Here is a 21,210-nt window from a genome sequence, read left to right as displayed (position 1 = left end):
ACTTATTGAAGGCTGTTTAATAATTTGTGTACAGGACAAAGCAGAAGAAAGCCCATCTTTAATGTATCTGCTTAATATAGGGGCTAGTCAGGCAACTACAAGATCATAAAACTATCCCTCTCTTACCAGTGCAAAATAGACTGGTAACCGCTGTAATAGGATGAGTACGGAAGCAAAAAGGATCAATTATGCAAAATGATTTGAAAAAGATTCCACATGTTTTCTGCTCCATGTATGTATTCCCTGTGATGATACTTAAGCTTTAATGCTTAACAGGAGAGCGTTTTCTCTGTGTGCAGACAGCTGTGACAAGATAAACAACTGTGGGCATTACCATGGCCAGTCATTGATTAATACGGATGGTCATCTCCAAACTGATTATTGTAAAATCAGAACTGTATAAAAAGGCCCAAAGGAAAAATCAACATATGCTGTTGCATTGAAAATTATTAATGCTAACTGTATATCACCAGCAATTGTGTTCAGCTTACAACACTTTCACCTAAAAATCAATTTTGAGGCCTTTAATGAGTCTTTATTATCGTGAATAAAGCAGTCTTTATTGGAGTGAATAATAAGACTAGAAAATAAATTATTTCAGGGTGGATTCTCTGGAATGGCAAAGAGCAGAAATGCATCTTCACCCTTGCTAGGTTTAGTACAAGAAATGACAGTCACGATATTTTTTTTCATGCAGAAGTCGTGGGAACTGGACATACGTAAAATTAATTCACCACTGACAGAAAGCAAGTGCCGCAGGAAGGGTTTTGCTGCGAACTCTCCCCCCCCCCCCCCCCCAAAAAAGTAAAAAAAAAAAGTGGATGGACCTGCTAGAAAAGTCATCTCAGCCTACAGCACAGAATAACATTGCAAAAGTCCCTGTTTTTCTTCCAGGTTCCCATGACAAGCTTGCCAAGATGTGACCACAGCAAACGGCCTGAGGCTGTTGGTTGTTTTTCTTTCCCCCATCTCTTCAGTGAGACGGTTACCAAAGATTCCCCTGGACTATTAAAAAACAAACAAACAAAAAGGGGGTAAAAAAAAAAAAAAAAAGGCAGAAAAGCAATGTAGTCGGCTACCATCTGCTCCTCCTCTTCAGCCGCTTATTGAAAATTCCCCCTGCCCCAGCCCTGGACAGATGGTGCCCATCACCTCGCAGCCCTCCTGAGGGCCGAGGGACCCCGCTTCTGTGCGGGGGACGAGAAATGGAGGTGTCGCAAGCCGGGGCGATGTGAGAGGAGGCTCCGGGGGTGATGCAAGCCTTGCAGGGACGCCCTCTCGGAGCGGCTGGGTCCTCCAGCCCTCCAGAAGGAGCTGCCTCCTGCCCGGGCTGGGCCGGGGAGCGGGGCCGGGCAGGTGGTTTATTGTCCCCGGCGGGAAGATGGAGGCGGCTGGTGGGGAGCGGTGAGAGCCCCGGGGTGCGATGTGAGTGCCGGAGGGCAGGGAAGAAGGGATGGGGAAAGGGAAAGGAAGAAGGGGGCGCGGGGAGCGCTGCGGGCTCGGCGAGGAGGGGAGGGTGAGAGTGTGTTTTTAGGAGGTGGGGTTTGGAAACCTCCTCCACGGGCTGCTGCTTGCGATGACCCCGGGGGAAAGAAGAAGGAGGAGGAGGAGGAAGGGGGGGATCGGCTCAGTGAATGAATGGGCGGCAGCGGCGGCGGCGGCTCCCCTGCTCAATGGCTGCTGGGCTGGTAGGCGCCAGCCCCGCAGCCGGTGCCTCCCTCGCCCTCCCGTGTTTTGTCTCAGGCTCGCCCCGCTCGGGGCTCCCCAGCCATGTTCAACCAGCAGCAGTTCCAGCAGCAGCTGCTGCAGCTCCAGCACCTCCTCCAGCAGCAGCAGCACCACCACCACCACCACCATCCCCCGGCGCAGCAGGGAGGCCGGTAAGCGCCGCTACGCGAGGCCGGGGATCGCGGGCCTGGCCCGGGGGACCGCTCGCCTCCGTCCCTCCTCGCCCTCCCCCGGCGGGGAAGGCGACAAAGGGAGGCGGGGGCGGGCGCTGGTGGAGGCCTCGGAGGCTTGGAGGGGAGCCGGGGGTGCTGAGGGCGGTGTGGGTGCTGAGGAGGATGTGGGTGATTCCTGAGGGAGGGAGCCGGGGGGCGAGGGCTGAGGGCCGGCAGCCCGCTGTGGGGAGGCCGCGCCGCCGGGCGGGTCGGGCTGAGGCGTGAGGAGCGGGCCCCGGGGGCGCGAAGGGCCGCGGGTGCGCCGTGACCCTCCCGCTCCCTTCAGCCGGCGTTTTGGGAGATGGGTATCAGCCTGCCAGGGCTGCTCCCGGCGCTGAAATCCCTGGGGGGATGTAAAACGCCCTGGGGTTGAGCGAATAAAGCGAGATGCTCCGAAGGGAAGAGGCTGCGAAGGGAAGAGGCTGCCAGCAGCGAGCGGGAGCGCTGGGGTGGTCACTCCTCAGCCAGCGGGGAGTTCGCTGCAAAATGCTTCTTCCCCCAGAAACGTGTCTATGCACCTCACTGAGCCTTGTTGAATAAAGATGCACACCTCAGTATTGTATTTTTATAAAAAATTTATTACGGTGGTTGAACTTCAGTTGCTTTTTTTTTTCTTTCTCCCTGGGTCTCCTGGTCAGGGCGAGGTTAGTGGATGCTGTTTAGGCAACTTGTTTCTGCAGTGGCACAACGGCTGAGGATATGACTGAGCATTATGGGGCGTGTGTGGGGAGAAAATTGCGTTTTGTTTGTTAGAAGACAAATAATGCCTGCCAGAATTTTTTTTAAAAAAGAAAATAAACAGGGTTTCCTAAAAAAAAAAATTCAAGAGAGAAAATAGCTGTTTTGGTTCAAACAGTTGTCCCTGATGAGCTGAGATTTATTGAACTAATAAAAAATCTCTGAAATGATGTATTTAATTGCAGTTACTGTGCTCTGTAAAGCCTTATGCTCTGGAAATTCACAGCAAGAGGATGTGAATGTAAGAGCAAAGTTAATTCCTTATTTAATAAAGTATAAAAAATGACTTTAACCATACAAAGCATATGGTTATGAGAGAAACGTGGGAATCTTTCTGTTCTAGAAATATTCATCTCCCTAAATCTTCCATTTTTGTATGTCTAAAACTGTAACCAAAGCTGCCCATAAAATGCAAATATGAGGCTGCGAGATAGCATGGATGCATCTCGTACCTTTAAAAGTATGTTTTTTCTGGCATAAATTTCTTCGCTCTGAGACTGGAACAATCTAGAGCAGGAAATGTGAAGATTAGCTGCTGTAAAATCTGTCAAGGGGTGGTTTTTTGTCAGCATGGTTATTTTGATCCATGTTTGTACCTGTTTACAGCCCTGTGACAGATTTAGCTGTGTCAGCAGTTGTTTTTAGAGGTGGGCCTGACCTTGCAATCGCCTGAAGAAATGCGTGCCCGTTTCTTCAGACTTTTGTCTCATGCCTGCTCCACCCTCCTTAGGATTGGAGAGTCCTTTTCAGCTCACTTCTTCCTCCTCGTGTTTTAAATACGAAGGCTGTGCTTTATTTTATCGTCCTGTTCTTGCAGTTAGGGGGCACCATTTACAATTGTGACCTGTCTGGCTCTGCGTGGGAGGCGTAGATTTTGGAAAATGTGCTTTAAGCTACTGAGAAAACTCCCTGGTTTTTAGAACTTTTGTTGTTGTTGTTAAATGTAGCTGCTGATCTAGATCGCTAGTTTCTGCTGAAGAGCTGCTGCATAATTCTGTAGAACTGCAGTCAGCTCCTGGGCTTTTTTTATGCTGCTTGACAGGCTTTATGTGGGCTTGGTGCTAAGGAGTTCTCTCTGACCTCAAATTCCTTGATAGACAATCTGTCAGCTTTGGAAATTCCAGGAGAGTGGAAGAAAGCGGATACAGTGCTGGTGTACGGTATCTTTTCATGCATGTATATGAGCATTTCAGCTGCTCTTTGCTCCTCCGTTTTGTACTTGTTAGGGGTCTGAAAATGAAGGGTATGTTTTTTTATTGGATTCTTATGATTAATACCTTCTTTTCCAGGGGTTTGCCGCCACCACCACCGCAACAGCAACAGATGCTGAGCTTACGTGCAACAAATCAACCATCGCTACTCAATGCCAATCCTATGCTTCAGCGGGCCTTACTCATGCAGCAGATGCAAGGTACTGTCGTTATGGGAGACGCTTACTTACTGGAGTTATTTAATCACCCTTCATGGACTGAAACCATAGTATGGCTATTTCTTGTTGAACCATTGCGGTCTTTGTATTTGGCATTTCTCTTTATCATCTCTTTTTCCTCTTCAAATTTGTCCATAGCACACATCACAGAGGTTCTTCAGTTGATGAAAATCCCATGTGCCTAAGCGTTCACAAGTAGGAATAGCACTAGAAGCTATCAGGTTAATATTAAATATGTGCATTGGAAACACCTTCCCTCTTAGACTTGGTGGAAAGAGTATTTTTCCACCAATATAATTAGAGAAAATACTTTTATTTTTATGATTTATTATTTATCTCATTTGGGAGGTTTAACCAATTTATTTCATTGTCTGTTACATTACACTAACCTCGTTTGCAAAAGTAGATGCTTGTCTTTGTCCAAGCTTAGTGGAATACAAACAAATAAAGCATATTGTGGTGAAAAATGGTTTGGGTTTCAATTGTTGTGTGGAATTTTGATTCCCTGAAATGACTGACATGGTGAGTAATATCACTGGGATTGGGCAACATCATTATATTTCCAGAAGTGGATTTTTGATGTATTTTCAAAACAAATTTATGAAGCTGCCTTAATAAGAGCATTGCTAACATAAAGATATTAAGAATAAAGCTATGTTTTTATTTTTGTCTTAACCTGATACATGTTTTCAACACAGATCTGTACCTGGGACAGTTTTAATGTTACTAGTTTAGGTTAAAGCGTAGAATTTTTCTCTTGTTCGTGAATCCTGCCCTGACGTGAAGACAATAGATTTATTCTGCATGTTGTTAACTTGCCTTTTGTTCTCTTGCCCATTTAGCAAGAGGGCTCTCTAGTGACCCCAGTGGCTCTCTACAGTCCTGTGTCAGGTTGTAGGGAAACTAGCAGTAATGAAGAACAAGCCACATTCTGGAGATCGATGCATGTATTTGCGTCAGGGGAAAATAGTCTGACTGTGCTTTAGTCAGTCATTCTCCTTTCTGATACATTTAATGTTAGCCTAGTCTGGCCTTTTCTCTAAAGCAAAACCTCTTATTGAGAAGTCATATTTAAATAGTATGCCAAGGACCTGAGGCAAGTTAGATATGAGAGCAGGAGAAGGTTTATTAATGAACACTCTATGGCACTTTGTTTTAATGTTGTCCCTCTTTCTTTTCACCTCTATATGCTGAGTTGCGTTGTGACTTCTCTTTCAGTACCCTATATCAGCTAGCCATGGGTAACATGCAGTACAGATGTAATGTTCGTTGTGACCCTTTATTGGGATCTGAATTTTTTGGGGCCATTTTGCATTTGGATTACATGAAAGAAGTGCTGTAGTATTTCTGTACCTGGGAAACACCAGCATAAATAATTTATTGGCTGTATACCGCTTCAGCGGTGGGATTGGGAAGAAAAATAAATACTTTGTAATGTATGCCTGGTTCTTTGCAGGTACTAAAGCAAGAGCAGGGGATGATTTCTTGCCTTATAGGTGTGTTGTTTTTTTAATGCAGCTACATATTTTTACAGTAAGAGATTATTTATGATAGGTAATAAGAGATTAGATTACTTCTGAAGACAAACATAGGGTGTGTTCCCTGTTGTATTCCAGGCTTTAAGCAATGTAGCTTGACTTCAGATGTTGGGTGCCTGTCTCCAATCTTTTCTAGCCTGTTTTAACAGCTCAGCAGTTGGAATATGCACTTATTCAAGTGAGAAGTAAAAAATTACAGTATAAGTCCAGATTCCCAGAATGGTAGACAGCTTCTCAGGGAGTGGCTGAGGCATCTGTATGCTTCCATTCCCTTATCCTCGGAAATGGGGGACCGCCTTTGGAAGGGACTAGTTGAGACTGTTAATGGTCTGTGGATGCTGAAGAGAACTGTTCAGAAAGCAGAGCGTTATAATTGGAAATGGCAGCATCGCAAATGTCTCAGTTTAGCTTGACATGTTGAGCTTGCTTGATAACCAGGTGGCAGAGAGGACTGTCAAATCTCTGTTTGAAAAGTCCAGTGTTGTTTTAAATGAAATGCTGTTTCTGGCCAGTGTTAAATAGCATCCGTGGTATGGCATGAGCTGCCAGCTGCACAAATGTGGGATGAATTTTTCTTTTTTTACAGAGAATTTCTGTAAAACGAGACTTGTTTTCTTGCAAACACAAGCACTGGTGTGCTTAGATCAGATAATTGCTCTAATGATCTTAGCCTGCAGTGACAATCGTAATTAAATAGCCCAATATATAGTAATAGTTGCTATCAGATCAAATTGTTCTGTGGGGACTAAAATGGGTAGAGCATAGAGTCCTCATGCGGCGCCCAGTACAGTCCAGTGTCTCATGTGGAAGAGTCCTTCCCTTCTCTCCCTGTTGCTTGTATGGAGGGAAGATTTTCTCTCTACTTTGCATGCCTCAGGGTGGTGACATGCTGTGTGTTTGTATCTGTAGGAAACTTGCGTGGATTTAACATGACAGCCCCAGCACTGCAGCAGTTTTTTCCTCAGGCTACAAGACATTCCCTCCTAGGGCCACCACCTGTTGGGGTCTCATTAAAGCCGACTCGCCTGGGCTTCCCCAGCCTTCCCTTCCAGCGGCAGAACCGAATGTTTCGCAAGGTGAGCTTGTAGCTTCCAACTGTTTAGGAGCTTTGTGCTCCTTTTGCACTTGCAGTGGTTGACTGTATTGCAGGTAAAGAACAAAAAGGAGAGAACTTTACAGTGAAAACTGTTTTTGCACCATACTGCTGACAAAGAAATGCAGAAAGAAGTCCATCCCTAAAGTTCTCGTGGCCCATATTTACATTTTTGATGCTAAGGTCTTTTGTCTGTTCTTGCTCAGGACAGAGAGTTCCTCATACCACAACAGTTTAGATATAAAATGAAAGGAGACTTTAGAGGTACCAACTTCAGAGTAATAACAGTAAAAGAAATCCTGGCTGAGTACTTTGCTTTACAGAGGCCAGAGTTTCTACCCCTTCAGCCTTTCAGAGCAGTTTCGTGTTCCCAAATGACCTGCTGCTGCCATGGACATGTCACTCTGCCTCTTTGGGCTGTTTTTCCTTTTTAAGGTCAGAATTATATCTGGTAATGTGGATTTCGTAAAACTTAATTTCAAAAAAATTTTTAGTATTTTGGAAAATGCTAGAAAAATTGAACATTCTCCCCTTCCACCATTAAGACATCTTTGTCCTGGAAGTTGGTTTTGGATTGATTGACCCGGTGCTTCTCTCCTCTTAGATTAGCTTTTGCATATTTGATCCCATTTTGTCAGAACGATGTGCTGGATAAGGTAGACTTCCACACTTGGACTGTCCTTTCTCTAGAGACACTTTGCCTGTTGCAGGATTTCCAGAGGGTCCCCGACAGGAAGCGGGAACTAGATGCAGGTTCTTCATCTCAGACACAAGGTGATGAGAAAATGGAAATCCCAGAGGAAGTGCAAGCAGGGTCAGAGCAGAACAACTCCTCTCCATCCACAGGTAAGAGGGAGCCTATAGTGAAACAAATGCTTCCAGATAATAAACTCCTCATGGCTATTCCTGCAGCAAAGACATGAGATGTCTTTAGTCTTACCTTTTTCTCTAATTGTAAATACCTAAGTTGTCTGTTGCGACCTTCTGCTTTTGATGCTTTTTATATATACTATTTATCTTGATATTTTTAGTACTTGTAAGCCAGCTCCATATCTCTTGCATGAAAACCTCTCAGAATGCATCTTGACAATGAGCTCCATTTGAGATGGGAGGGAGAAAAGAGAACTGGTTTGAAATTAAAACTTCCACATTGGCTTACCCATGCTGAATCGAACATCTCATGGAGTTAAAAACACGAAGGAGAACCAGTCCCAGTCAACTTGCTAAGGAAAAGATGAGTTGAACGAGCGCTCCACTTGTCAGAGCTGAAACTGGCACTGAATCTCTTGCAGTGTCTGTACAATACAGAAGTATAAATATTCTTTCTGCATACTCAAAAATGCAGGAACATGGTGAGGTTGTGGCCAGGGTGTATGTGGTGGGGAAAGTTACCTGAGTAAAGGGTTGCTGTCAGATGGCTATGCCACTTGACATATGTTAATATTGTTGATATATGTTAATATGTTAATATTCCAATGATCTGGGCTCTTGTCACCTAGGTATAGGACTAAGACCCAGTTAGTAGATGTAAGCATGGATTTCTTTCTGGACCCCACCTCTTAGTGACATCTGCAGTAAAACTCAGATCTCTTAGGTCATGAATTTCCTGAATTATCTAACCTTGTCACTGCAATTCTCAAATTCAGAATAAGCAAGTGTATAGTACTATTTGCTCTAAAATAGCAGGGATTTTTTTGGTACTGACCGTTCAGTTAGGGAATGTGCTTGTGGTGGCATGGTTTGATTTGCTAAGGAGATCTTCTGTGTTCCTGCAGAACCAAGAACTCCAACAGAATCCGTGTTGAACACTGAGCCTGCAGCAAAAAGACTGAAGAGGTATTTATTGAATGGGGTATTGAAATAGTTACAGGCTTTAGAGGTATTGTCTAATTTTGGGCAGTACTGTACTGGCCTGATATCTGGCATTTAGGAGGTATTTCAAACGACTGTGAAAATCTCATGATGCTTGCTGAGATCTGGGATGATATATTTCTCTAAACCTCTTGCCTAACTGCCAAAAAAAGAGAAATGAGCAGCCAGGTGTCAGCAGAGAAGAAAGCCTTGGGATATGTTAGGTGCAGTGGGCATAGGAGAGGATGGTTTATTTTGTGGAATGAGAAAGGGAAGAGAATCAGTACTCCCTGGTATCCAAGCCCGTATTCATGGGCGTTGAGTTGTGTATCCCTTCTGCGAAGATCGTCTTTGCCAGTACCCCTGGCTGTTAGGTAAAAATAAACAAAGGCAATCTTATTATCTGCAAGCGTTGTGCAGCACGCAGGCGAGCTGGCCGTTGCAGGCCGATCTTGGCACTCCCTGCCTCTCCAGAGGGTGCAGGAAGGCACAGGCAAGGCTGCATTGCCATCTAGTGGGAAGGCACGTTACAGAGCGCCGCGTGCCATCTGCATGGTGCTGTACCTCTCCCAGAACTGTCACTGTGAGCTGGTGCGGGGGGAGAAGAGGAGGAAGTGAATAAAGATTTCTGGAGGCATTGATTTGCGAATTCTCTGACATATGTTAATGACTATGAGTCAGGGCTCCTGGGTCCTCTTATCTTCCCTGTTAACAATTCACCGCGTGGTTTCGGACAAGTTTCCTCACCTCTCGGTTTCCCATCTGTAGATTAGAGATTAATGGCTAGCTTTAGGGAGAATATTCCAGGATTACTTTGATGTTCTGATAATACTTTCATCATGTAAAACATTAAAGACTGATAAATATTATTTGAGCAGGGACCATTGTGAATTATGGACTGCAAATTAGCAAGAAAGTGAATAAATTCAATTAAAGCTAAGTCAAATGCATTTGAGCATATGTTTTGTTAATCTGTTTGCCAAAGCTAATTTAATTTTAATTACATTAATATTTAGTAGGGTATTAATCAAAGTCCTGTTACATATACTCAAAAAAAAAAAAAGAATCAAGTCTGAGGAATGACAGATCTCACTGCAGCAAACCTGCTATTAGGAAAATCCTCTCCTAAGCAGTAGCTAGGGACTGCCAGATTTGATGCATAACTTATGGCTGGTATATAGTTAGAATAGATCACTCCTTAGCTTTTTTTGAAGTGTTTCTGTTTACTTTTAATGAACAGGTGATAGCTCTGAAAAAAAATAGTTTACCGTTCTCATATTGCCCTTCACAGATAAGAATAGGTCTCCTCCCCATTAGTGTCACACTTTTATTTCTTGTTTCATCGTTCCATTTCCCTCTGGCCAGGAATACCAGCCTCCTTCTTCATTTCAGGTTTTTCCCACTTCTGCTTTTTCTCCTATGTGCCATCTGTATGCCTGGAACAACATCCTCATTCCAGTGCAGAAAGCACTCATCTTCAAATCCTCCTTGAACACCCAGTTCTTCTAGCATGGCCTGACAAGTATCCATATAATACCATTTCCTCCTTAGCTCCTGCTTGTGATGGCTTTTGCTCCCCTAGATTGCTCCCTAGATTTGCAGTTTAGGCTGCAAACCCTTGCCCTGGAGTGCTGTCACCATCTGTGTGTGGTATAGCGTTGAGCCTGTTGGCAGCACTTGACAAATAATGTTAATGCCAGCCACTCTTGTTTTCATCATGTTTGCACTGCCCAAACCCTGCTGCATATTTATAGCCGTATAACCCAGTTACATTTTCACTTATCAATCTGATAAATTATGTGGGGGGGGGGTGTGTGTTTGGATCACAGGACTCAGTACCTGCACAGTCTGCGTTCTTGCCTGTGCGGAATGTGCTGTTCCCTGTTGGCAGCAGGATACTGGCAGGTGGGGTATCAGGCTCACCTGAGGGAGAAGGCATTCAAGCCGTGGTGAAGGTGTTAGTCCTGATGGAAAAATGGGAGATGGGGAAAGGCATTGTGAAGTATAGTGAGTGTCCTCTGCAAGTCAGCCATTTTTTCTCGGCAGTCTCCCCGGGGTCTTTTTCTCCTTAGTAGATTATAGTACCAAAGAAAACAAAGCAAAGTCCTCTGATTTGTGTCCTGTACAGCTCTACTTCCCCCAAAAGCAGAACTGTAGGGACTCTGGGATGAAGCATGACTGATACAAATAGAACAGGCTGTTACGATGAAATCCCTGTAAGATGTAATTGAGAACCTCTCTGTTCCCTCATGCACAGAGCAACCTGGAGTGATGTCCAGGTTCTGCAGTTTCCCTGCAGGTCACCGATCAAAGGAACGAACTCTGAGAGTTCTTACTAAGAATATTTCCTGTATGAGCTTATTTCTCTGCAGGCCTCAAGTAGGAGAGGGCAGTGATCCAAAGAATCATTTGTAACCTTCTTGTCCAGTCTATTTGGCTGCCGTTTCTGAACCTCTTCTAGAATGATCACTCTCCATTGTTTTCGTTTATTTCTGCATTGCTTTCATTTATTTCTGCTGAATCCCTGCCCGAAATACACTTCCAGTAGCTTATTAATTAGGGGGGTTTAGTGGAGAGTGTGGTAGCTTGGACCCCAGCCTGTGCCTCGGTGTGTTTTCTTAATCTCTTGATCTATAACATGGCAAATAAGGTTGTTTTCTTGATATCCCTGAAGTGTGACTGAAGAGTCTGCATTAGAGGTTGCAGCAGGCATCAAGGAAGAGTCGAGCACCCATGGCCAAGCTGATGGTGAGTTGCTGAGCACTGTGATTTGCGCTTTTAGGGCACGTCTTTCTGGAACTGCACTTAACTGTCAGCAACCCTGGATCCTGTGAGTCTCTTCAGAAATGCCCTCCTCTCCAATCGTACAGGATGGGGAAAGGAGGAGAAAATGTAGGAACCAAATCCAAACGTAGTCCCCTAAAAGCTGTTACTGTTGCCTTGCAAATGATGGGAAGAGTTTCCCTCTTTAATAAGGATTTATTTGGAGAAAGGTTTGTATGCTGGGCTTATGGCCAGCAGCACTGCAGGGAAAGCTCCCTGACTTCATTCACCTGCTGCTTTCTTTTTTTCTGTCATTGTTATTTTGATTTAAGGCAGCTGAAAAGACTCTCTGTCCCTAGGTACAGACAATGTAAAGGAGTACGCAGCTGAAGATCTCTCTAAAGAGAGGAAATTCTCTGAGGAACCAAAAGCTCCTGAGGTAAGCAGACACCGCTCCAAGCAGGCTGGGGTGCTATAGAACATACAACCTCCCCCTCCATCCCAGAGATGCCTGTTGCCACTGGGAACCAGATGGCACCCACGTCTGGAGCTCTGTCTCCTGCTGTAAGCTGTCGTCCCTAGCAATAAGGTATAATATGTCTGCAATTAGTGCACAGTCTGCTCTGACTTGCTGCTTTTGTACCTCTGCTAGCCTCTACCTTGCCTACTGCTGCCTGTTTGTGGATGCTGGTCTTGGCTGAGTTCAGTGCTCATATGGAAAGATGGAAAGTTGAATTGAAAAAGCCACTGAAAAATCTCTATATTAAAGGGACATAGCTAAAAATACACCTTTTGTTGCTGAAGAACAGACGTAAGAAAATTGGGTGATGGTAGGAAAGATGCAGCTGCTGTAGGACTTGCTATCACAGCAGGCTTGAGCAGATAGTGAGAGTCTGTTTCTGAAAGACATCTAGGAAAAGCTGAGGTGAATGAAGCTAGCAACCTGAGAGCCTTTTTTTACATGGTATACCTTGCCCATGTGCTAGACATTAAACCATCTCTTTCAGTGTGTAAATCTGTGAAAGCAGACAAGATTTAACCCATGCTGTGAGTCAGACTTCAGTCTTCCATAACTGAAGACATTTGAGGCTTAAAAATGTGGTCAAATGTATCATCCTGCCCTTGTATGAGTTTTTTCCTGTGTCAGGTGTGGTCTTGAGTTGCCTTTTGTTCTGCGGGAAAGCATGAGCTGATACTGTCCCTTACCAAGGGACCACCCGATATCATTCGTTCATCTCCAGTGACTGAATCATACAGTGTCTACAGAGGCTGTAGAAAAAAACATCTGTACTAATAGGCCTGGTACCGTGACACAGGAACTGTTGATCTAGCAGTGCTGGGAGAAGGAGTGTGAGTCTTTCTTATCAGCCTCCTGTGGATTCAAGCTTAAATGTACTTTCTAAAGGGATAGAGAGCTTAGGTCACATCTAAAAAGCAGGTGTAATTTTTAATGTCTTCTACTGAGAGATTGGACTTTAGTCTTGATTCCTTCTTTTGACAGGTGTTGAGCTCTGGAGGTTCACTGAAAGTAACTATCCAGCAGAGCAGCGAGAGCAGAGCTATCAGTACAACAGCTCTGAAACCAGGGCACTGGACCTGCGAGGTGGGCACAGCTGATCCCAGCCCTGAATCAGTCCTTAAATTCTACTGTTATATCTGCAAGACCAACTGCTGCAGTCAGCAGGTATAAATCCGCAGGTCTGACTGGGGTGGACTGTCAAGAGAAGTGAATTCGATGGCCAGCTGCCATGGGTGCAGCAGGAGACTTGTTAGCCAGAGGAACATAAAAAATGATGACAGGCGTGCAGATAAAGTAAACCTCTTCTGAGGAGCTGGCAGGCAACCTGCTAGGGAACAAATGTGGGTGGATCCACAGGCAGCCATGCTCTTAAGCTTTTATACCATTTCTTTGTTATATAGCAGTCAAGAGAAAGGAAAGCATAGCTCATACCTATTATTTTCTGTATTTTGAATACATTTAAATGGATCTTTCTCCTAACCTTCTCTTAGAATTTCCAATCCCACATGGCTGGAATTCAGCACCAGCAGCGCCTTGGGGAGATTCAGCACATGAGCAACGTTTGTTTTGTTTCACTACTGCCTATGGTGAAGGAGCAGAAGTTGCTGGCAGAGAAAGATGGGTGAGTGTTGGTCCGAGATAGAGAACACAACCTGAACAAGGACCTACACGAGTTTCAAAATTCCTCAGGGCACGAGGGTGCCTCTGTATCCTAGGATAATGTACAAAATCCCTCTGGTTTCTGGGGCCTTAATCTGCTTCAGGCGTCTTCCTTCCTTCTTGATAAAGGATACCAGTGTGAATTTTCATAGAATCATAAAATCATTCAGGTTGGAAAAGACCTCCAAGATCATCTAGTCCAACCTTTAACCTAGTAATAAAGTCCCCCACTAAACCATGCCACTAAGCTCTAGATCTACATGTTTCTTGAAGACCTCCAGGGATAGTGATTCAACCACTTCCCTGGGCAGCCTATTCCAATGCCACACAACCCTTTCAGTAAAGAAATTTCTCCTAACACCCAACCTAAACCTCCCCTGGCACAACTTGAGGCCATTTCCCCTCATCTTATCACTTGGTGCTTGGGAGAAGAGCCTGATCCCCACCTCACTACAACCTCCTTTAAGGTAATTGTAAAGTACAATAAGGTCTCTCCTGGGCCTTCTCTTCTCCAAGCTAAACAACCTTTGGAGAAAAGAAGGTGTTTTTGACCTGGTGTGCAGTTTTTAATACAGCAGATCAAATTGGAGACTGGTTCTGACTGGTGCCTTTCTGTCAGCGTGAGCTATACCTGCTATGTAAGGGGCTGGGGAAGGGGAGAAGATAAATCCAAGCCTGTGGAGATAGGAATACTGAGGAAAATAATGCTGAGAACAGATTGCAAATTTCAGTACTCCATGGAGAATGTAAAAAGGTGCGACTTACAGATATATCCGTTGTCACTTCAGAGAGACCCAGCAGCGGTGGTGTAACACTTGTCAGATACACTTCACCGGGGATCTTATCAAACATCGCAGGACCCAGGAACACAAGGTAACAGCCATGGCACGGATGTCATCTTTGCACTGACCTTTTGTGGGGATTGAGTGGAAGTGTCTAGCATCTCCTGCTCCCCGAGCAGCAAGGGAGAGGTGATTGGAGCGGAAAGATGCACAGAAAGTTCTGCCAGTAACGCTCTTGCTGTCTGAGGGCACTCCTGTGCTACCTGCTGCCTGTGAACACCAGTATGGGTTGAACTTCCAGTTACCATGCTATGTCAGTATAGAGGTGCTTCAGGCCATTTTGATTCTTGACTTTTCTGAATAAATGTTCAGAAAGGGCCTACTGTTCTTACCTGATCAGTTGAATGGAAGAATTGGTGGGCAGCCTGTAAGTTTTCGAGCTGAAATTTAGGCAGGCCACTGTATTTATTATGTGTGTATTTGTTGGCTCCTAGGGAAAAAATTCCAGAACACCTCTTACAAAACACGTTTTGCTCTGCATATTTTCCACTGTTTTGGCAGATAGGAGGTAGCAAGCCCTTTTTCTTGAAAATAAGCCCCCTTTTTTGTGGTCTCCCTGTTTTAGATGCAGGGCTGTGAGTCTGTTTTGCCAAAGATTTATCTGCATTTCTTCAGTGGTGCTTCTTGTGACTTACTTGATCTTCTCATTCTTCTTTCCTTAGCTGGCCAAACGCTCACTTCGTCCTTTCTGCACTGTCTGCAGCCGCCACTTCAAGACCCCTCGCAAGTTTGTGGAGCATATGAAATCCCCTGAGCACAAACAGAAAGCCAAAGAGGTAATACTGCCTGAGTGGAGAGCTGCGCAACATTGGAGGTAGCTACGCTACAGAGCAGGTTAACTTTCAGCTTCTCAGACTACTGCAGGGGTGAAAAGAAGGCATGCAGTCTTCAAACCCTGTTTTCAATTTTAATCTTTGTCTGGATTCCAGTTGCCAGAGCTTAAAGAAATTGAGTGAGAAAGGGGCAAGGAGTTGGGTTTGTCTGCAAACAAGATAGCTTTGTGCCTCTCTTGCAGTTCCATCCAGTCTGTTCAGAGCCTGAGGTCTTCCTTGGTTAGATGGAGAGTGTGGAGTTGATCTGATCTTTCTTTTCTGTACCTGACAGGTGAGAATGGGAGAGAAGGAGTTGGGCAGCCCAGAAGATTCAGAGGAGTTGATCACAGTGGATGCTGTTGGCTGTTTTGAAGATGATGAGGAGGAGGAGGAAGAGGAAGGAATTGGTGAGGATGAAGATGACCTTGATGTAGTGCTGGTAGAGAATGAGGATTCTGCTGCCAAGCAGGTATGCCATGCAAATGGAGAAGGACTGATCTATCTGAGAATCTGCTGTGGGTTCCTGTGACTTATTTGGTCTTGTCTGCTTGAGCTCAGGGTTTAGAGAGTCTAGCCAACCTTGCACCCTACAGCAGGAGGGTGAGGGCCCTGGAGTTCTTCCAGAGCACAGGACGGTGCAAAGGAGAATCAGGCACTATGTGTGGGATGCAGAAGGGTGTTTCTGCTGTGCTGTACAGCTCCTACTGGTGCCTTCAAACATTACCTTGTTGTTGAGGAGCATAAGCGATGTGTTTTCAAGGGAACAAATTCCTGTCAAAGACATTGACATAGTCTCTTTGAATAGCCCAGCAGCAGCTTGGTCTCATAGCAAACATATGTGTGGAGGTTTATCTTGGTAAATACCATTTTCCCAGTAGAGAGCTGTTACCAAGAGGAGGTACATGGCTAAGCTACTTCAGGCTTTGAGTGTAAGGGGTGTTTTTAACCCTTGCAATGAAGTGGCCTCCTGACATTGGGGTTTGTATCTGGCCCTAAACATATGCTGTGCAACTCCGTCTCTGGTGTGTGAATCATCTGTTTTACTCCCAAACTTTTCAGAAAAATGTAAGGTCCCAAGAAGGGAACTGGCATAGATATTGGCTAGGCACTAATGCTCTTTTGGTTTCCAGACTGGGCTGAAGGAAGTGTCTTTGGAGGATTACGAAGGAAGTGAGAAGTATTGTCCAGACACTGCCTATGGTAAGCGAGCACAGTTGAACACTAAGGGCCACAGAGCCTTCTCCGGCCGCATGCTGTAACTGTAAGGGAGGATGGTCTCTGTCTACTGCTGTAATGAATTCTTCGGCCATATTGCTTCAGCACCTGCATCAGACTGGTGCAAGTCACTGCTGCCAGGAGAAAATGCCAAGTTGCTCTCTTATACTGAGATAAAATGTAAGGATGTGATTGATGTTTGTCAGCTGTCTTTCCCTTTGAGGAAGAAAGGGTGAGAGCCAGACACCTTGACAAGGCAGGAAATGGAACAAATAGGGTAGGAGTACTGAATAAGCTAGGTGGCAAACGAGGGATGCTCTGGAAAGATGGAGCCTGAAAGCATATTGATTAGAATGCTTTCCAGCACGAATGCAGCTTGTACAGAGATACTGAGCAGTACTGACAGTATCAAGCTCTCTGCCAGAGCCCAAACTGTGCATGTTTCCTCTGCTTCAGAACCCCCACGCTCTACCTAGTGGTTATTCAGACACGTTGCTGGACTGGTGGGCAGTGTTGCCTCCAGATGGCTGTGTCTCGTCCCCACCCTGTAAGCGATTCTGACTTCAAACCTCTAACGGCCACTTGTATTGCGAAGAGGGCAGCTCTGCAGAGGCTGTTTTGTGCCCAAGGAGAGCGCTGTTTACACCTATCTTCCATACCGCTGTAACCTTCCACTATCGTGTGGCAGATGGAATAATGATTCATGCTGTGAATGTTCTCTGCGTGTTCCTCTTGCGCGCCTGCTGTCTTCTGCTTGGTTTGATCCCATTACATTAGATCACATGTTCTCTGTAGTTTTCCATTGTATTCTTTTTTCTTTTTTCCCCTTAATGCTCTGTGTAGTTTCTTTGCTCTGGCAGCCAGATTTCTCTCTGAATATCAAGCACACAGCCATTCCATGGTAAGACAAGATATTCAGCAAGTCATCTTGCAAACCCCTGATTAACAGAAGCAAAGCTTTCCAATTTTCCTTCTTCTTCTCCCCTCCCCTCCTTTAATTTCCCTTTTAACATACTTTCATTATTTTGAGTTCCATTCAATGTGATCTGTGATTTCCCTTCCCCTCCCGTTTCGCAGGCCTGGATTTTCTGGTCCCCGTCGCAGGTTACCTCTGCAGGCTGTGTCACAAATTCTACCATAGCGACTCTGCTGCCCGGCTCGCACACTGCAAGTCCCTGATGCATTTTGAGAACTTTCAGGTTAGACCCTTTGGCGATTGCATGGCCTGGCATTTGTTACCCCTGTGCGTGTCTCTTCAGTGAATCCACCACATTAGCTGTCTTGTCCTCAGTTCATTTCCATCATCCTTGGTGTCCGTTGTGCCACAGCTTTCTCCCGGTGTGCTCTGTGCTTGTCTCCCATTCACCCCTTTAGATCTAAAACCAGTCCAGTCCTGTTTTCCTAGCTACTGCTGCTGTCATCTTGTTGCCCGTTTCTGGCTGGAAATCTTCCTCAGAGTGTCTGCTCTGTTTGCTGAACCTGTGGAGTCTGTTGTTGAGTCTAGGCCTCTTCTTTTCTTTGTTAGACAGATTACAGGTGGGTCAAAATGGGGAAAGAACAAGACAGAAAGAGGCTGTTCATTTTAAAGAAAGCTGATGCACACGCATCTTCTCATGGAATACTACAGTGACTACAGGAACAGCTCCTTTAGCCGAAATTGAAGGCGTGATTCATCCGCGAAGGGGCCTGGTAAATTCAGATATTCACCTTAGAAATCTGGAAATTTAACATCACAGCACACCGTGATGGAAGCTACAAGCTGTACGAGTATGTTCGGTCCCCAGGGTCAGCCTGCAACAGGAAGTCAGTCAGTCTGATGCTACACGTTCCTAGAAAACTCCTTAGCACAGAGCTCTGCCAGCTGATGCTGTTCCTTTGCTTTACTGGCTCCACCTAAAGACGCAGTATTGCCCCTGCTGCTTTCATATCTAGCTTTCCCTACTGGGCTGGCCTGGAATCTGCCTCCATTGTTCTGTCCTTGTTGACTTGCTAGGGGCGAGGGGCCTGGATTAGTTCCTTGTGGTAGGTATGCAGGGCTTGCACTGGCTCTACCCTCTCCCTTTGGTGACCACTGCTTGCGTCGGAGAGCAGCATTCCCTGGCTCTGAAAAGAAGGGAGGTTCCTACACTGACTGTCCTCTACCAGTACCCCAAATCTGTTTCCCTACCACAGATGTATCCAGCTATTGTTGCATCTTAGTGTTTTTCTGCTAGTTTTCAGAGAAGTTAACTATTCCCCATCAACCACTGTGGCCTCCAGCGAGGGGTGGGGTTGCCGCAGAAGCCAGCACTTAGAGCTGTGGATTTGGAATGGCAAGTAGCAAGAGAACACTACAGCTGTTCCTTGAGGGTTGCTCATCCTCTCCCACTCCTGCAGCTAGTCATTTCTGGAATGAAGGAGTTGGCCTTGCAGCTTTCCTGGCTTATTTTAGATCAGCACAGAGTGAAACTGCAGCAGCAGCATGTATGCCTCCCTTCTGGCCCGTTTAAAAGCTGAAATCAGACGCTTTTCAAATGGACACCGGAGTGACCTGGAGGGATTATTTGTGGCAGAAGTCCATCCTTTAATATCTGCAGGCAGATAGCTAGTCTGCTTGGCTGCATCACAGTCTGAGTTAAATCATTTCCAATTTCTGGAGTATTCTCATCAGAGTAGGCTAACAGAGGATTTCAAAGCAGAGAATTGTCTGCTGTGAGGCAGTTTACAGCATCACTTTGAAAACAAACTGGCACACTCACACTTGATTACGTTTGGGTACAACATTATGACTTGACTGATCTAGGTCCGTTGCATTATAATATTACACGTATTCCACTATTTGAGAACAGGGAAAGAACAAACGCGATGATACACGAAATGAAAATGTAAAGCGGCCAGTCTGACGTGCTGTAATTTCACACTGCAGACTACAGGAGCACTGCTTAGACTGGTGAAAGCCAATGTGCTGAAAATAATTTTGTTAAATCGTCAGGTCTAATGCTAGGGCAAGTTCAAGGGACCTTTTAGCAGAAAGCTGACAGTGATTTGGTGGGGGGAACCGCTGCGGAAAGGGAGCTTTGTTTCATTCCCTTACCTCATGCTGTGTCTGGGACTTGGAAGACCAGATTCCTGCTGCATGTTAGATAGCTACAGAGAGTCACTGTTTTTCAGAAATCCAGGCTTGAAAATGGCTAGTAGCCATTTCAGTCTTTTTACAGACCTCTACTGGCTCATCATGGTAGCTAGAGTAAATGAGTCATTTTATTGTCAATATGCTTACCTTTATTCTGTAGACAACTTCAGTACCTTGAAACAAGAGGATATTCTTGGTATCTTAGTGTTCCTATCAACAATTTCACTGATTGCAGAGATTATATCAGCAGAATGAAAAATTGTAAGCTTTCAATTTAAGTCTTGCTGTGGCTGTTGAACATTAAATGGCTCCTCTCTAGATAAGGGCAGCGCGTAGCCTCATGTGTCTGGGGTACGTGTCCAGAGTTAGGTCCTGGCATTAGCTGGAGCAAGAGCTGTCACTTGCACTATTGTATCTACAAAGTCCTGAGTTTGACTGATATTAACAGTTACCAAAACATTATTTTTGTCTCAGGAGCCACACGTGTGCCATGCAGTCACTCAGCATTAAGTAATTGAATTTTTAATATCACCACTTTTTCTGACAGGAGCTGACCCTTCTCTGCTTGAAAGCCTCAGCAGCCAGGCCAGGAGAGCTGCTGAGACAGGCTGTGCCCTTGCAGGTTGTAGCTGTCACTCACCATTGTTTTTGTACAGGTTTTCCGGGACCAGCTTCTCGCTGCAGTGACAGTCGCTGGGCTGGGCTTGTCTCTCACATTGGTTTATTTATGTTTACAGAGATACAAGGCAGCAAGGCATCGTGCCACAGCTGCCTACCCCGAGGCTCCTTTGCATTCCCAGGGCTCCAGCTCCCAATTGCTGGATGATCAGAAACAGCCTCCTGCTACAACAGTAGATACCAGCAAGAAGACGAATGCTGATCATGGGATAGACAAGGAGGGTACAGAGCTGTCAGCACTGCAAGAACAAACTTCAAGGTCTCCAGAGGGTGAGGGTGAGCTGGCCACCTCTGTAGCAGAGGGCAAAAGCCTCGCCAGCATGACTGATGACATGTGTGGAATCGCGGTTGTAGAAGAAGAAAACCTGCAGGAGGAGAGCAAGTCCGCTACCACTAGTGCCGATTTCCCACTCCCTGAAGAGAACAGCGCCGCGGGGGAGTTGTTGGGACATGCTGCGTATGAGGAGGAGGAAACCAATGCAGCCGGGCAAAGGGAAGGCACAGACAACTGCCAGGATCCAGGGAGTGAAGGGGGTTTAGGACAGAAAGAGGCAACAAACGCAGGTCAGGAGGCAGCAGCAGAGCCTTCCTCCCTAGCCAAAGGTGAGACAGCCAGTCTTACCTCTGCTGGGTGCAGACGCTCTTCTAGGCGCAAACCCAGATAGAGTGGCCTTAAAGGGAGAGCCCTTTACATATGATATTTGCTGGAAATGTTTATTTTCGGAGTCTTTTAATAGAGCAAAACCTTCAACTTTACTGCTGTTTTTATTTTAAGAATAAAATAAGCCTGGCTTTAGCGTGTCTAATACGGGATGGTGTTGATTATTACTTGTATAGTTGGGATACTACAATTATGTGGAAAGACTGAGGCTTGGATTGTTGAACCTAAAAGAAGAAAGTAATGTGATTTTTTTTTCATAGGGGGATATGGCTCATGAAGTAGATGGATACAGATTTTTTTTTTCCACTAAGAATTGTTTGTAGTTCCTCTCTGCTTCCTTTCCAGGCAGAGAAGTGTAT

At 45.3% G+C, this 21,210-nt stretch overlaps 1 protein-coding gene across 3 annotated transcripts; it reads left to right on the top strand.

Annotated features, from left to right (window-relative positions):
* Positions 1-1,263: 1,263 nt before the first annotated feature.
* Positions 1,264-20,998, top strand: CIZ1 (CDKN1A interacting zinc finger protein 1). 3 transcript variants are annotated; one of them, XM_080562445.1, is made up of 16 exons: positions 1,264-1,425; positions 1,744-1,880; positions 3,968-4,089; positions 6,555-6,721; positions 7,449-7,584; positions 8,514-8,574; positions 11,264-11,337; positions 11,712-11,791; positions 12,854-13,036; positions 13,363-13,493; positions 14,320-14,404; positions 15,036-15,149; positions 15,478-15,654; positions 16,316-16,385; positions 17,478-17,599; positions 20,313-20,998. In XM_080562445.1, exons 2-16 carry the CDS (start codon positions 1,771-1,773, stop codon positions 20,853-20,855), a joined length of 2,175 nt encoding a protein of 724 aa, XP_080418571.1. In that variant the 5' UTR covers positions 1,264-1,425; positions 1,744-1,770; the 3' UTR covers positions 20,856-20,998. The 3 variants fall into 3 exon arrangements, with proteins under 3 accessions (XP_080418571.1, XP_080418570.1, XP_080418572.1); XM_080562444.1 differs by having other exon boundaries at positions 20,250-20,998; XM_080562446.1 differs by having other exon boundaries at positions 1,270-1,425; positions 1,693-1,880; positions 20,250-20,998.
* The last annotated feature ends 212 nt before the right edge of the window (positions 20,999-21,210 follow it).

Source organism: Anser brachyrhynchus (genome assembly GCF_964034855.1).
Source record: "Anser brachyrhynchus genome assembly, chromosome: 19".
Taxonomy (NCBI): domain Eukaryota; kingdom Metazoa; phylum Chordata; class Aves; order Anseriformes; family Anatidae; genus Anser; species Anser brachyrhynchus.
Note: the sequence above shows the minus strand (reverse complement) of the source record. Positions and strands in the feature narration are given on the sequence as shown.